Source organism: Dasypus novemcinctus, chromosome 5, assembly GCF_030445035.2.
Source record: "Dasypus novemcinctus isolate mDasNov1 chromosome 5, mDasNov1.1.hap2, whole genome shotgun sequence".
In the NCBI taxonomy this organism is placed as follows: domain Eukaryota; kingdom Metazoa; phylum Chordata; class Mammalia; order Cingulata; family Dasypodidae; genus Dasypus; species Dasypus novemcinctus.
In genome coordinates, this window is record NC_080677.1 from 70,398,121 (window position 1) to 70,415,784 (window position 17,664).

Here is a 17,664-nt window from a genome sequence, read left to right on the forward strand (position 1 = left end):
GAAACACAATTTTTTGTAAGACTTGGAAATAACATTTCTAAGATGTAATCAATACAAACACCCTTAAACATGAGGAAAAAAAAAACCTCATAAGGAGACACTGAACAAATTAAATTGGTTATAATGTTGACAATTAGAGTATTTGAAAATTCTTTTATATTTATTCAAGAATTAATCTTGGTGAGTATGCTTTTAAAAGCCCTCCTGACGCCCCATCCATGTCTGTTACAGGTTCAACAATCAGCCTGTGTCATTTCCCCTCCCGATCTTCTTTTCCCGCTCCCCCACCCCCACCGCCACCCCCACCCCCCATTGAATCGCCGACTTCTCTCCTGCTGCTGAGTTCCGTGTGGGCCAGTTAGGACTGGGAGGATCAGAACAAGGCACGTGGACTAGAAATACTTCCTAGAAACGGCCAGTATGCTGCTCAACCCTGCCTGAACTTTCCCTGTAAACACAGGGCGCTGACAGAACGGCATCCCTGCTGGGTGGATCCTGCAACTCCTAGAGGGAATGGCACTTCTTGTTTTTAATTAGCAAGGTGAAAGGTGAATTAAAACTCGCTGTTTGGCAAGTCGGTGCAAGAGGCTGACTTTTGAGAGGTTTCCAGGAGCCAGAAGAGAAGAGCTCCACAGGAGAAAGCAGTGCGTGTGCCCGAGTGTGTTTTTTTTACCTCCCTGAATGAACCGCTTGCAGAAGTGACAAAAATACAGCTTCTGCCTGGATCTACCGGCTTAGTTATTGAAGAGGGGTCTAGAGAGGACATGGCTCTGAAGACTCACTCCTTGGAATGTCCTCTTGCTCCCGGCTTATAAACAACTGTCCTGAGGAAAGAGAGACTTTACATATACAAATACAGCCTGACAAATGGCACTTTGGGACTGTGCTTTCTGATGACAACACAGTCCGTTCTGACAAAGCCTCTCGCACGCTGCCCTGGAGGGAAGTCCTAAGTAAAACTCAAATCCGCCTCAAAGTGGGCATCGGAGGGCTTGCACCCTGAGAACCGGCGGCATGGCATCTGCTGGGTACTTTATCACCTTGCTCCTGTGCGGTTACTTACTGGAGCTGTGGATAGGAGGTCACACAGCTGAAACCACCCACCCCCGGCTACGCCTGTCACATAAAGGTAGGTCGCCTTTTTAGATTCTTTTGTTAAAATTTTTAAAAAATTTAGTCATTTAGGGTAGGTTTATAATCTCCAAAGACCCTTAAAATGCACCTGAAAAAATGTATAGCAAAACTGACCCAAGATTTCAAGTACTCCTAATTAATATGTCACACTTACCACTTCTGAAAATAGTGCAAAATCACATGCCAACTTAAGAGATGTTATTTTTGTTCTTGTAAATATTAGGTTTTATTAATAAGTTCACTCAGTAGAGGATCAAGCATCACTAGAGGAATAAGCAGAAGAGAGTAGGAAGCAGGTTGGAAATAGCCTTGAGAGGCTGAATCCACCAAGTTAGCAGTTGGTATTTAAATACCTATTTATATGGGAGATAGGGAATGTTGGGGGTTTTAGAAGTTGAGGTGCAAATTTGGCATTTTCCTCCCATAATGGGGTTGGAAAGGAAAAGAAAAGAAAATTTCTGAGGAGCAAAATTATTCCTTACTCCTGATAACAAATTCCTTACCTCTGATAACCAAGCAATTACAATGACTAACAACCAATATAAATTAGCTTTCCAGTTGAATTGATTACTAGAAATTTTTTTTGTGCATGCAAAAAAATATGTAGAGCTTATGACAATCGTTGTAAACCGATTTATTTTTATTGAAGTGTTAGATAATGTTCACTAGATTCTGTTCTTTTAAATGTAAATTTGTATTGCTCTAATGAAGATGTCTATCAAAGAGTACTTAAATATTTTTTTTCTGCAACTCTGTCATGTAAAGCAGTAGCATACTAATAAATAAATCATCAAAAGATAGATTTTGCATCAGGACCAGTTAAAAGCCAGTCATGGCATAGGTTTGGAGATTCCTCCTGTAAGCAAACAAACATCCAAACAAACAGAACCTACACTCTAAGAAAGTGACTCTGATGAGTTAAATGAAAATTGGAATAAATTATCAGTAAGGAAGTGTTTATTAACACCAAGTATTGAGACAGATAATAGATACAATAATGATTAATAAGAACCATTTTTCAGTCGTGTAAGCTTTTAAGTTGTCTCCCACTGTAGAAGGTACAAAAAGCATGAAGTTTTTTAGGTATAACTAAAATATTTACCAGGAGTAGAAATAAAAAGAAAGACCTCATTTTTATATGACATGATTGGTCTTTTTGTCATTTTATTAGACAATAAGTGGTCTTTGACTATAGAGTCTCATTTTTAAAGTAGCTAAAAACTATGGGTATCTTCTTACAATAAAAGAAGATTTTCTATAATTCTCTTTAGTAGCTAACATAAACGTAATAACACAGTGATATTAAATTTGTAAAATATTTTTAATATCATGCCCAGCATTAGCACCAGTCTTTTGATTTGAGAAACTGTATGCCGGGATCAAAATGCTGATATCTGGGAGGTTAATGATTAAGTACATCAAGGTGTAAAAAAAAACCTGATGTGATGGAATATGGAAAAATGAAGGTATCAGAATAAGTATAATGAATGGATTTTCTTGTGTAGACAAATGGATAAGCTACCAGTTTTGACGAGCTAATATAATGCTATAACTGGTATTAACCTTTTATACATCATTACTGGGGTACTTGTTTTTTGATCAATGTCATTGTTTGTCAAGGTATCATATTTTAATATTTCATTAGAGAGTTTATAATTTGGTCTGGACATATCAAAAGTCTGATATAACTAAATGCTATGCATAATAGTATTGTCAGCCTCATTTTCACTGTTTCTCTTAATCAAAAGAAATAGTTATAACTGATTTTATGAGCTGTGTCACATGGTGTGGAAATAAAACTACTAATATTTATATGTACACCGGAATGAAAACATCCACAAGGTTTTCTTTTCAGCTTTTCTTACCTTTTTGATTTAATGACACCAGCTGGAAATGCACTAGATTTTGCTTTTATACAATGACAATTTAGAGTTCCCGGAAAGTAAAATGTTCACACTTGTGCAATTTAGTTAGCAAAGTTGGCTAAGAGATCACACTTGAGATGCAACCTGAAGTAGCAAATGCTTATTGGACCACAGGTGCCTGCTTCAGTAACAGGATGAAGCATACATAGTGTCATAGTAGGAACATCCAGTCCTGTCAGCCCAAGATGAACAATCTGTTTTTCTGGACTTCAGTGGACATTATATAGGTATCCAAGGGTATTAAGGGTAGGATATTTCAGACTGTAATCTCTTACAATCTTGAATGATGTTGGTCATGGTAAATTTTCAGTATGGGTGAATTTAGATGATTAATGTTATAAATGAGTGCATAGTCTTTCAAATAAGAGGGACTATGTAAACCTTATAATATTCTACCTCTGAAGTGCTGCTTGACACAGAGCAGAGAAATCCAACAGGTTCCCTATTTGTGGCCTGATTCTTTTCAAAGCAGTGTTCTTTCCCATACTGGAGAAAGACATGTACTTTTCTGGTAAGCTCCACATTCAAGGTGGCATTTGAGACTGCAGGTCTTTTCTCGAGGAAAAGGAGAATGTTTCAGTGTCATATACAATGCCTGAGTAAAATTGTGTAAAAATATGTTTGTAGAATTGCCCTTTCCCTCTCCCCTCCATCCTCCTCTTTTTCTGGATGCGTCATGTTCCTAAAGAGCTTGAGAGGAGACCATTAGGGTTATAAAGCAGGAAGGGCAAAGAGGAGGGGAGACAAGGTAGAAGGGTAGTAGCAAATATGGAGCTTCTTCTAGTTTATTTCCAGAGTCTTCACCACACAGTAGGATAATATTAAATTTTTCCTATTTCTTACTGAATACCCACCCCAGATATTAAGTATACTAGTTTAGGACAAACCAAGTGGATAAAATGACTAGGTAATTACTCTTTTTGGACAATACATATATCTTTTCATATGTCTTATAGGTACAAAATAAATTGAGTTAATTTAAATAGAAAGGTAAAAATGGCAAGATGCTTCAAGAATTTTTAGTCAAGATTTTCACTGAGATTGACTGATATCAGACAAATATTTTTAAAATATATGTTGGTTATGAATTACTTAAACCCCAAACCTATCCCATCTAAAGAGGGAAATATTGGTAGGATTCGTACAAAATGATGGTTTTCTGCCCCAGGAATTTCCTTAAGAAACAAAACCATGATCCTTATGACAGAAATCAAGGAAAAAGAATGAGGGGAGAATAATACCGGTGGATTCATTCCTTTCCCTCTGTTGATATCTGTTCTCTTCTTATCTTTCACCATCCTGCATTAGTAAGGTTACTGGGAAGGCAAAAATATCCAATTTGATAATGGAGCTCAAAGAAGAGAAAACAAAAGAGGAAAACCCAGTCTCAAAAAAGAAATTCCAGTGTACTTGGAAAGCCCCAGGAATTCAATGAAAGGAGGTTAGCAGATGGGGTAGGTGTTTAAGTCCCAATAAAGAAGGATGCAATTACAGATGCCAAGGAGAATACTGCATAAGCAAAGAGTACTATCCTAAGGAAGTCTGATGAAGAGATAGTTAAATAAAGCCATGGATAATGGCAGAAAATCATTCCTAAAATATGTTGACATTATAAATGTAGATTTGAGCTTTGAATATGTATCCATACATATTGAATATACAGTAGAGAGTGTTAACTGGTTTCTCTGTATTTGGGTATTTTAGTCAATTAAATGCAAATTTGTATAGTTCAGAAAGTTTAGGATTTAGAGTCAGAGGTTTCTGCTTCAACCCTGGTGCTCCCACTGATGGTAATAGTAATTGTCTGAGCCTCCGTTTCCTCACTTTGAAAATAGGAATGATAATGGTGTTTTCCCTGTTTATCTCACTGGGGTAATTTTTCCCCAAGGATTCAAGGAATAACAATACCCGTGAAAGCACTTAATAACATAAAAATCATTATATTATTAGTGTTTTCTGAAGACTGATATAAATTAAGAATGTTGGAAGGAAGAATGTCCTAAAGAGAAAAACCCTTGGGAATGGCATGATTTCAGATTTCACTAAATGTTAGGATAATGCTAATATAGAAGACAGAAGTTGCCTTACCATAGACATTTGTAGTTTACCTTGATAGATTGTATTTACTCCAAATCTCGTCTTCCATACCTTTGACCTCTAGTTACAAATAGTAACTTTGAGGATGATTACATCATCTGTGCATTTTCCAAGATTTGTTGCCAATTTTTTTTTTGCCATAAAATGTGCACATATCCATTTATTCTGTTTTCATTTTATATCACACATTTTAGAATTTTTTACAATTATGAGCAAAATATTGAGATAGACTTCTAGAAGAGCACAATGCTAAATAAAGGTTTTGAATGATCTTCCTGGAGGCTGCAGTATTTATTTTATATACAGAGCAAATAATAAGAGGCAGTGACTGAGCCAGTTTTTCCTGACCCAACACATGGCTTTGGTTCCTCAGCCAGTAATTAGGTAGTATCAGTAGTGACTTTAGTCATACATACATCCTTATGTGGTTAATAAATAAAAACTCATCATAAGGCATGATTCATAAAGAAAGTAGTTAAATATGACCCACGAGTAAACATTATCCTTAATGTCCAGGACTCCATTAGGGAGAGTCAATGAAAGTTAAGTGGTAGATTTTTTAAGAAACAAATAGTTCACACTGAAAAAAAAATTACTGGATAAAATGAAAGGAAATATGATTTTTTTGAGCTTTGTTTTTACAAAATATGCTTTCTGTAGAGGTGATCTATATAAGGACTTTTGATAGTTGCTATTCTTTGTATTTTTATATTTGCTATAGACACATATCTGTGCATCATAGCAATACATCTGGATATGCAAGAGCCCCTAAATGATTCTCTGAATTATTCAGTATTTATCTGGATGTTGGAAGTATGCTGGGAAAACAGTTATTCTTTAGTATAGAAATATGGTGAAAGGAGGTCAGGGTTAGAAAAAGTAGTAAATGGAATTTGTAAATGAACTGGGCCAATTATGGAAAGAAAAGGAATTTATGTGGGCATAGTCATTTTTGAAAAACTTTATGAGGACAGTATTGTATTCAAAATATATAATCCATACTCATTCTTGATGAATAAATCTGTGAAGTAGCCATGTTGTTATAATGGAATATTCTTTCTAAAAATGTGTGTTGCCATTTTATTTTTTGGCTGTCCAGCTCAGGTTTGTCATTTAGCCTGAGAGCATGTCATAGAAGACCCTCATATCTCTCAGTATAGTATGAGTTCACTTGGTGGTTTGAAAATTATTAACAATCTGCTGAGTCAGTTTTGCCATTTTATTTCTTCACAGATATCTATGGGAATCATAGCTGGGGCTTCTTAGCAGGAGAGTATATTGCAAAAATTTGCTCCTTTATCTTTTTGTGTAGAGCTCTTCTGTAGTTTAGTGGAGGAATTTAGTCTGCAGGAATCTAGAAAGGGCACTTTGCATGCATGCATGCCCCTTCATACATAGCCACTGCAATCATGTAAGTTCAGTCTCAGAGAGTTCACAGCAGAATAAAACAAAACAAAGTTGAAATTAAACCACTTAAAATATTTTCCAAAAGGTAAAGAGTGAACATTTATTTTCTTGGTTTCATCAAAGAGTTTCACAGTGTTGTTGGTATTTTTTAGCACAACATTTGACACTTCAAAATATTAGATAGATTGTACCAAGGATGATGGTTATTTTAATAAAATGGATTTTTTTTTTCACAATACAGTTTTAAATAACATTTGAAGCATGAGAGAAACTCTCAATGTGGTTAGTTATTTCTTGGACTTAAGCATTATTCTTTATACTCATGATAAAGAAAATATTTTACAGACTAGACTTTTTGGACTAGGAATGAATAGTATAAACCAAGTGTTACAGTCTCTCATACTGAAAGAACATTTTCTGGCAAAAAAAAGTGATGATTACAAGAAAAGATACCTCTGTGGACTTGCTAACATGCTTTCATTTGGTGGCCAAGACAATTGACTACACAAGAATTTTTCAGGCTGCCACAATTCTGATGCCTAGTTCAGGGTATTCCTAACATATAGCTCCACCACTTTGGAATTTGCCTTCACAATTGGCATGGAAAAGGAAATGAGAAATTCATTGATTTGCCTGATTTCTGGGGTGTAGAAATGTATTTCCATTTCTATCTCTGGTAACCAAGTCCTCAGTTCTCCTTGCACTCTGATCAAGGATTTAGTTCTCAGGTTTGGCCCAGTACAAACTGGAAAAGTAGTTAGGGCCAGGGTTAAAAATACTCCCACATTTTAATTTCAGTAGCCTGAAAACCCTAGACTTTGGATGTAGGATAGCTAATTTGAATTTTGCTTCTAGGTCTATGACTTGAGCAACCACTTTATCTTTCCTGAGAATGAATGGACTCAAAAGGGGTAATATATAACATGCAGAATATTTCCAGAACCCCGAAAGGATCACATGAGATAATGCACCTTAATGCAGCAGGATACTTTAGCCTTGGGAAGCTTTTCATAAATTATTCAATGAATCAGAAGTTCAGAGAGAATTAGCATACTCTGGTTCCCTTTTATAGTCTAAAAGCAACCATAGGCTAATTATTAACTTAGAGCTTAAAATAAGGGAAGATCCTTCAGCATCACAGTTTTCTACTTGAGAGCAAAGACTTTCTTTCATCAGTCAACTCTTTTTGGAGTAGATGACTGAAAGGAAATAGGGAAATTGGGATCTCATGTTTCTAAGTTACAGTGGAATTACTTTGAAAATTTAAAGAAAATTAGAACTTTATTGCACCTGAAAGACAACAGACCAAATCCACAAAATATAGAAAAGTTACAAAGGTAATTGTAGACACAGTTTGGTAAAGCACAAGAGAACTGTGGTTACTATGCCCAGACCACACTGTCTAAAGTTAATCAGTGCCCTGTGTACAGCTGTCAGCCCAGCATGTGGTGTTTGCTTTGAAAGTAAGAGTTTACTACTGTGCCTTCAAACAGATCAGAGATATGGTAATGAGCACAGTTCCTGACACTTAATAGGTATTCAATTAATGTTTACTGAATGGTTAAAGTATAAAACAAAATAATTTAGAGCAGTGCTTTTCAAAGGGGAGTCTGATGGAGCTGGGGTGAGGAGTCCCACGGAAACTCAAGCTAAGGAATCCTGAGCAACTATTTATGGCTCCTTTAGTAAAACATACGTTAGGGAGAAGGGTTGGGGCTTTCTCTGACTATCTACCATATTTCCGTTAAGTTCTGCCTTGGAGTAAAGCAATCAGAGCCTCCTGACACCCTACTGCGATGCATTAGTCATATTCTCTCATCTGCAATCAGTGTTGTTGTTGTTGTTGTTGTTGTTGTTTTAATTTACTTTTTGATGCATTTGTCCTTTTTGGATTATTACCACAATGCCTTCATTCTTTGACTACCCCTCTGAGTTGTTGGTAATGCCCTCCTTCTCTCTTTTTTTTCCTCTCCTGCATCTTTTCCAGATCAATACCTTTTAGTCCTATACTCCTGAAGCCAAAAATGCAATGAAAGCCTACTTTCAGTGAATGATATGTATTTATGGGTCTTTATTATAACTTCAGTATTTGTTATATCTTTGTTGTCTAATTCAATGAATAGAAAAAATGACCTTTGATTTAAAAAAAAAGATGTAATTTTACCCCTTAGGCATTCAAAATTTGTTAAAATTAATGACCTAGGAAATGATAATGCCATATTAAATTAATAGCTTACTAGTCACATGGACAACTTGTCCTCTTGCAATAGCCTGTTTTTCTGGTGGGAAACTGAGGCTCACAGACATCACGGGATGGTGGGGAATTGTCTACAGGTGGAATTAGGACAGTGGATGGAGGAGAATAGTGCCTGCAAGTCAATCTAATCTGTAAATTCAATGTAAATTAGAAGATTTTCTTTGTAAACCTTTCTATTTCTCTGCAATTCTGGCTGTGCTGTCTGCGTCTAGAGTTTTAACTCAGTGAAACCAGCTTGTGCTGTGTGGTTTATGTGTGGTGTAGAACAGGGGAACAGCACTCTGAAAGACAGGTTGCAGTGATGATGTTAGGTAACCAGACCAGCCATAGAACCGGTAAAGAACAGCGGCAAAGAAAATGGCAATAAAGGAGGGGAAAATAGAAGTCAGCTGGGGATACTGACTCTTCCTCCTGACCAATTTCCTCCCAAGATATAATGGAAACTGAGGAGGGCTTTAAATTTGAAGCTAAAGATACACCATGAAACTCAAGCCAAATAGGAAATGTGCTGAAAGCATTGATATAGATATTTACTCTTCCCGATTGCTTTTTTCCCAATCTTGAGTAAAAAAATTATTATGAGCCAAGTGATGTCTCAGTTTCTTTGCAATTCTGGAAATGCAGGACTCCTTTCTTCTTACTAAACCTCTCAAAAGGTGTTTAATTTCTCCAAAACACTTTCGAAAATTTTATTAGGAAAGAGTAGGAAGAATATGAATTCACAGCGTTAAAATCCTGGGTTTGAATCTTCAATATATCTTACCTGATGCTGTGTTAATCTTGCTAAGTCTTGAATTTTTCTTAGTAAGTGAAAGGGACTAATGAAACTGTCTGTCTTATATGACTGTTGTCGAGGGAAAACTTAAATGCACCATGGTGATGTCTGATAACATGACATCTTAAATTATTCTCTAAATTAGGTAATTGTCATTAAAAAAACAATAAGTTCCTTGAGGGCAAGGAATTGTTTGTTTTCTCGAAACCATGGAAGACAAAAAAATGACTTATTCAGATCATTCCTAAAGCCTGTAATTATGGGCTGAGTATTAAATATCAGTGGAATTATAATTTCTTTTTGTAGTTGACTTCTATTTTATGGCAGAGATGACAAAATTATGAAAGCTTACTTCATTTTTATAAGAGACAGAGCTACAGCTAAATATTCACCTGAGAGAAGGCTTGATTGAATTTCAGTGCAGAGAGGATGAAGTTGCTTAGGATTTTCTCAGCTCCTTTTTCATGCTTGGGGCAGAGAGGAGACAGAAAACAGGTTAAACAGTGCAACAACATGTGTGGTTCAGGGACTGGCAGCATCAATGTTCCCTGGAATTACTGACTCAGACCGATTGGAGCTATCATTCTGGAGGTAGTGCCCAGGAATCTGCATTTTAATAAACACTCAGGTGATTCTGAGGGCTAAATGATTGGGAGGATGTTAAAAAGGAGCCCTGCTTTCATGTTACCTTTTTGATTATTTTTCTCCTGTAGGTCTATAATCCAGTTAGAGATGTCATTTATTCAATTATTCAATTGTCCAAATGACAGTTGGTCTTGATAATTATACCTAGATTCACAGATATCTATATACCATTCTGCACCCATCATTAGTTTTTTGTATTATTTATGTATGCGGCTATTGATAATAATTTTATATATAAGTTAAATCTGTTTAAATGTTAATTGCATGGTGTAAATTGTAACCCATTGTAGTATTATTGAGTTCAAATGAGAAAATATCTAATATTTGTCTATTTTGAACAAGTGTATATGATTCTAGAACTCCTTCATCTCTCAATGGCAAGTTTTTCTGAACTAATGAAATTAAGATGTTGCTCACCACTTTGTTCCTCTGTTATACCTCCTGATCTTTCCTTTTAGGGATTCAAGAGCTTGTATATCTTTTAAGGAAATATTTGTTAATTCGATCATTCCTCTATTCCATGAGTATTTGGTGAGCTTCTTCAGTGCTTCAGGTACTTTGCTTCATTCACAGGGTTGAAGAATAAAGATTACAGGTTCCAAAATGTCATGTAGTATCCTGTATAGGATTCTGAAACAGAAAAAGGACATTTGGGAAAATTTATAAAGAAATCTGAATAAAATAATAAAAATCTATCAATACTGGGTTTGTTAACAGTGACAAATGTGCATACTAATGTAAGATATTAATAACAGAGGAAAATAGGTGTGATTATATGAGAACTCTGTGCTATCTTCACAACTTTATTTTTTAATTTTAATTTTTGTCTTTCATTACTATAAAATATGTTATCTTTTATGTACAGTGACAGTTTCTTCTGTATTTTCCCCCCTTTTGCTTTATTTTCAAAGAAGCTCTCGGTTACAGAAAGGTCACATAGAAAATAAAATGGAGGGGATTCCACTATATCCCACCCCTTCCCCTCTCACATTTTCCCCATATTGATAACTTTGTACATGGGTATGGTACATTTATTACAATTGATGAGCAAATATTGAAGCATTGCTACTAACCATGGTCAATGATTTGCATTATGGTTTACATTTTGTACCTTACGCTTTTATAGATTTTGACAAAATTTATAATGACCTGTATCTGTCATTGAAAGATCATGCAGAATAATTTGAATGCTTTAAAAATGCCCTATGTTCCATCTATTCTATTCTTCCCTCCCCCTACCCTCAGAACCTATGGTAACCACTAAGTTTCAATTTTTGAAGAATAAGGTTCATAGTTACATGCATTAATATTGAAGGTTTTACATATTGCTCTGTTTTCTTTTGTTAGTCACTACCTGTGTTCTCAAGAGATTCTTGCCCCTCTAATTGAGAGCATAGCAGGACTCCCCAGAATGGGAGTTTAATGTTTTCTTGTTTATTGTGTGGGTCTTCACCCACTGAGATAACTTGCTATGACAAGATGAACATTTTCATATTCCACAGAAGCATGCCCCAGATGCACCCTATCTCACATATCCCATACCCTGTACCAGTGACCTTCCCCTGCCATCCTTGCCAAAAGAACATTCCAACCACTGTAATGTTAACCATGGCTTACAAATGCTCAGAGTTCACCTGTTCCCTTCTCCAACCCTCTCCCCAGTTCAATGAATAGTCCAGCACAACCTCACTCTACTCCCCCTCACGTTTCTGCACCGTTGACACGCTCACATCCTTGTGCTAACATCACCCCATCCACTGCCCAACCAACCCCTTCCACCTTTTTTTTTTTTTTTTTTTTTTTTTTTAATTTTTTTATTTTTTATTGACTTTGTAATAATATTACATTAAAAATATATATGTGAGGTCCCATTCAACCCCACCCCCCCACCCCCCGTCTCCCCCCCCCCCCAACAACACTCGTTCCCATCATCATGACACATCCATTGGATTTGGTAAGTACATCTTTGGGCACCTCTGCACCTCATATACATTGGTTCACATCATGGCCCATACTCTCCTCTATTCCATCATGTAGGCCCTGTGAGGATTTACAATGTCCGGTGATTACCTCTGAAGCACCATCCAGGGCAGCTCCATGTCCCGAAGACGCCTCCACCTCTCATCTCTTCCTGCCTTTCCCCATACCCTTTGTCCATTATGTCCACTTTTCCCAATCCAATGCCACCTCTTCTATGTGGACACTGGATTGGTTGTGTCCATTGCACCTTTATGTCAAGAGGAGGCTCAGATTCCACCTGGATGCTGGATGCAATCCTCCCATTATCAGTTGTAATCACTCTAGGCTCCATGGTGTGGTGGTTGTCCTTCACCTCCATCTTAGCTGAGTGTGGTAAGTCCAATAAATCAGATTGTAGGTGCTGGAGTCTGTTGAGGCTGAGGATCTGGCTATCACATTGTCAGTCCAGAGATTCAAATCCCCTAAATATATCTTAAACCCCAACATTAACTGCACCTCCAGCACATTAGCATGAAAGTCTTATGAAGGGAGATCCCATCTGAGTCCAGATTCATCACACATAAACTCCATTTCCAAAGAGGGGCCATCTGCCCTGGTAGTTAACCCCATCGGCCATGACCATAACTCCCATGGGTCTCTTTAGCCCTCAAAGGAACCAATATCTGGGGGTTGTATCTGCCTTCCACCTTATTGTTGGTTTTGCTCATGTTGAGCATTGGCTCACTACACTCTATTGCCTTTCTGTCTCCTGACAGCCTGTCTTCCAGAGTGTGGCTCTGTAAGTCTGCTCAGTGTGCTTAAGGAAAATCAGTTAGGTCATGTGATATTTGTCCTTCAGTGACTACCGTACTTCACTCAACATAAGGTCTTCATGATTCATCCATGCTGTTCTTTTGTATTAATTCTGCATTCTTTCTTACAGCTGAGTAATATTCCATTGTATGTATATACCACATTTTGTTTATCCATTCCTCTGTTGGTAGGTGCTTGGGTTGTTTCCAACTTTTGGCAATAGTGAATAATGCTGCTATGAACATTGGTTTGCATATATCTGTTCGTGTCCTTCCTTTCAGTTCTTCTGGATATATACCCAGCAATGGGATTGCTGGATCATATGGCAGTTCTATAGTTAGTTTCCTGAGGGACCACCAAATTGTCCTCCACAATGGCTGCACCATTCTACATTCCCACCAGAAATGAATGAGTGTTCCCTTTCTTCCACATCCTCTCCAACACTTGTAGTTCTCTGTTTTTTAAATAGCCACTAGTTTAATAGGTGTAAGATGGTATCTCATTGTAGTTTTGATTTGCATTTCCCTAATAGCTAGTAATGTTGAGCATCTTTTCATATGCTTTTTAGCCATTTGTATTTCCTCTTTGGAAAAGTGTCTATTAAAATCTCTTGCCCATTTTTAAAATGGGTTGTTTGTCTTTTTATTTTCAAGATGTGGGATTTCTTTATATATGCTTGGCTATTAGGCCTTTATTGGATAAATGGTTATCAAATATTTTCTCCCATTGAGTAGGCTGCCTTTTCTCTTTCCTGACAAACTTCTTTAAAGGGCAAAAGTTTTTAATTTTTGAGGTTCTCTTCTAGGAGCTTTATGGTCTTGGCTCTTATATTTAGATCTTTTACCCATTTTGAGTTAATTTTTGTGTATGGCATGAGATAGTGATCCTCTCTCATTCTTTTGAATAGGGATATCCAATTCTCAAAGTACCATTTGTTGAAGAGGCCATTCTCAGTTGAGTGGGCTTGATTGCTTTGTCTGTATCAGCTGACTGTATATGGGGGCATCTATATTACAATGCTCAGTTTGGTTCCATTGGTCAGTATGTGTATCCTTGTGCCAATACCATGCAGTTTTGACTACTGCATCTTTTTAGTAAGCTTTAAAGTCAGGTGATGTGAGTCCTTTCATTTTGTTTTTCTTTTTCAATGTTTTTGACTCTTCAGGACCCCTTGCCCTCCCAAATAAATTTCATAATTAGCTTTTCCAATTCAGTAAGAAATGCTGTTGTAAATTTTATTGGGATTGCGCTAAAACTGTAAATCAGTTTGGATAGGACAGACATCTTAATGATGTTTAGTCTCCCAATCCATGAACATGGAATATTCTCCCATTTTTTAAAGGTCTTCCTTGATTTCCTTTAATAAAGTTGTGTAATTTTCTGTATATAAGTCTTTTACATCTTTAGTTAAGTTTATTCCTAGGTATTTGATACTTTTATTTGCTATTGTAAATGGAATTTTTTTTTCTTGATTTCCTTCTCAGATTGCTCCTTATAGGTGTACAGAAATGCTACTGATTTTTGCATGTTGACTTTATATCCTGCCAAGTTACTGAACTGGTTTATCAGTTCTAGAAGCTTTATAGTAGATATTTCAGGGCTTTCTACAGATAGAATCATGCCATCTGCAAATAGTGAGATTTTTACTTCTTCCTTTCCAATTTGGATGCCTTTTATTTCTTTTTCTTGCCCAAGTGCTTGAGTAAGTACTTCTAACAGTGTAAAATAAAAACGGTGACATTGGGCTTCCTTGTCTTGTTCCAGATCTTAGAGTTAGCATTTCACCATTGAACATGATGTTAGCTGTGTGTTTTTCATAGTAACCCTTTATCATGTTGAAGAAGTTTCCTTTTATTCCTATCTTTTGAAGTGTTCTTTCAAAAAAGGATGCTGTATTTTGTCAAATGCTTATTCTGCATCAATAGAGATGATGATATGAATTTTTTTCTGTTGATGTGTTAATGTTATGTATTACATTGATTGATTTCCTTATGTTGAACCATCCTTGCATACCAGGGATGAAACTTACTTGATCATGGTGTATAATTCCTTTGTGTGTTGTTGGATATAATTAGCAACTATTTTGTTGAGAATGAATCCAGATTCATTAGAGAGATTGGTCTTTAGTTTTCTTTTTTTGCAGTGTCTTTATATGGCTTTGGTATTAGGGTGATGCTGGCATCATAGAATGAGTTAGGCAATGTCCCCTCACTTCTATTTTTTGGAAGAGTGTAAGTGGGATTAGTGTTTGTTCTTTCTGGAATGATTGGTAGAATTCACTAGTGAAGCTATCTGGCCCTGGGCTTTTCTTAGTTGGGAGATTTTCTTGGGGGTTATTTCTTTTGTTTTTTTCACTTAAAAAAATTATTGCACTATATCACTCATACATAAATATACATAAATAATAAGTGTATCCCGGACATCGTGGATCCTCACAGGGCCCACTGGATGGAATAGAGGAGAGTATGGGCCATGATGTGGACCATTGTCTATGAGGTGCAGAGGTGCCCAAAGATGTACTTACCAAATCCAATGGATGTGTCATGATGATGGGAACGAGTGTTGTTGGGGGGGGAGAGGGGGGGTGGGGGGGGTGGGGTTGAATGGGACCTCACATATATATTTTTAATGTAATATTATTACAAAGTCAATAAAAAAATAAAAAAATTAAAAAATTAAAAAAAAAAAATAAGTGTATAGTAATAGTTGTGGATTTACAAAACAAACATATATAACATCATACAGCACTCTCATAACTCACCCTACCACCAATACCTTGCATTGTTGTTAAACATTTTTAACTAACGATTAAAGAGCATTGTCAAAATATTACTCCTACCCAAAGTATTTTCCCCCAACCTCTTCTACTATTATTATTACCTTTAAATCATTTATATATGAACATACATGAACAATAAGCGTATAGTAAAAGTTGTGAACTTACAAAGCAAACATGCATAACATCATACAGAGGTCCTGTACATCAGCCCTTCCTCTGCCAATACCTTGCATTGTCTTGAGACATTTTTACAATTTATGAAAGAACATTGTCAAAATATTACTACTAATTATAGTCCTTTTCTTATTATATTTGGTGTAATTTTTCCCCAGCCCACCCTATTATTATTTTTAAAATATACTTTTATGACTGAAGTTTTAAACTTATAAAACAGTCATGCACATGTGCAGAATTCCCAAACAACACCCTTCTATCAACATACAACACCGTGGTGGAACATTTTTTACAGACAAGATAATATATGACCATTACCACGTCCATAGTGTATGTTTGGCCACATTTTCCATACTGCCTCATTATCAACACACACATCTTTTGCATAGATGCAAGACTGTTATATTATTACTGCTAACCACAGTCCATAGGTCACTCCAGTTGTATTTTTCCCATGCTTTTCCACATTCCCACCACCCTGCAGTAGTGATGTACATTTGCTCAAGCTCAAAAAGGGCACTTTTGCATCTGTACCATCAACTACAATTTTCATCCTCCTCTTGGTTTACTGTGCTATTCAGTTGCTAGATTATTCTCCAGCATTCTGTCAATTTCAGCCACATTTGCATTTATAAACTGTTACTCACTATTTGTTACTATCCACTCTACACATTTCCACACTTTTATAGTAAAGCTAATTAAAACTTCTACATACATTAAACTCCATCTCAGTCCTCCTCTCAACTCTTTTAAGAATCCACCATCTATACCAGGTCTTAAGGATATTTTCCTACAGTTTCTTCTAGAAGCTTTATGGTTCTTTTATTTTTAGGTTTTTAATCCATTTTGAGTTAATTATTGGACAAGGTGTGAGATAGGGGTCTTCTTTCCTTCTTTCAGCTATGGATAACCAGTTCTTTCAGCACCATTTGTTGAATGGACTGTTTTGCCCGACCTGACAGGCAAGTCAAAATTCACTTGACCGTATATGTGAGGGTCTGCTTCTGAACCATCAGTTTGGTTCCATTGGTCTATGCATCTGTCTTTATGCCAGTACCATGCTGTTTTTATCACTGTACCTAGGTAATATGTTTTAAAGTCTGGAGATGAGCATTTGCTTTTCCTTTTTAAGATGTTTCTTGCTATTCAGGATCCCTTATCCTTCCAAAGAAATTTTATAATCATGTTTTCAAAAAAAAAAAAATGCTGCTGCAAATTTTATCAGGATTGCATTGAATCTGTATATCAGTTTAATTAGAATTGTCATCTTACTGATATTTAGTCTTCCATTCCATGAACATGGAATGTTCTTCTAGATATTTAGGCCTTTTTTGATTTAACATAGAGTTTCAGTTTTCTGAATACAAATGCTTTACATCATTGGTTAAATTTATTCCTGACTATTTGAGTTTTACCTGTGATATTTTATTTTCACCACTCTTTTGAAACTTTTAGTTACTTTTATTGATATAATCTTCATTTCTAGATTCTCTTCCAGGCCTCTCTCTCCTGTCTTTTCTTTTTAGGCTCTAGCATACCCTCTAGTATTTCCTGAAAATCTGGTCTCTTGGTTAGAAATTCTCTCAGTTTCTGTTTATCTACAAATAATCTAAACTTGCCCTCATTTTTGAAAGACAATCTTGCTGGATATAAGATTCTTGACTGGAAGTTTTTCTTTTGTAGTAACTTAAATATATCA

At 36.2% G+C, this 17,664-nt stretch overlaps 1 protein-coding gene across 1 annotated transcript in view; it reads left to right on the forward strand.

Annotated features, from left to right (window-relative positions):
• The first annotated feature begins 281 nt into the window (after positions 1-281).
• SEMA3E (semaphorin 3E) overlaps positions 282-17,664 on the forward strand; it is a 320,546-nt gene continuing 303,163 nt past the window's right edge. The window contains exon 1 of the mRNA XM_058297096.2: positions 282-1,129. Within this exon, the coding sequence (XP_058153079.1) occupies positions 1,015-1,129 (115 nt within the window). The 5' untranslated portion in view covers positions 282-1,014. The remainder of the gene's footprint in view (positions 1,130-17,664) is intronic.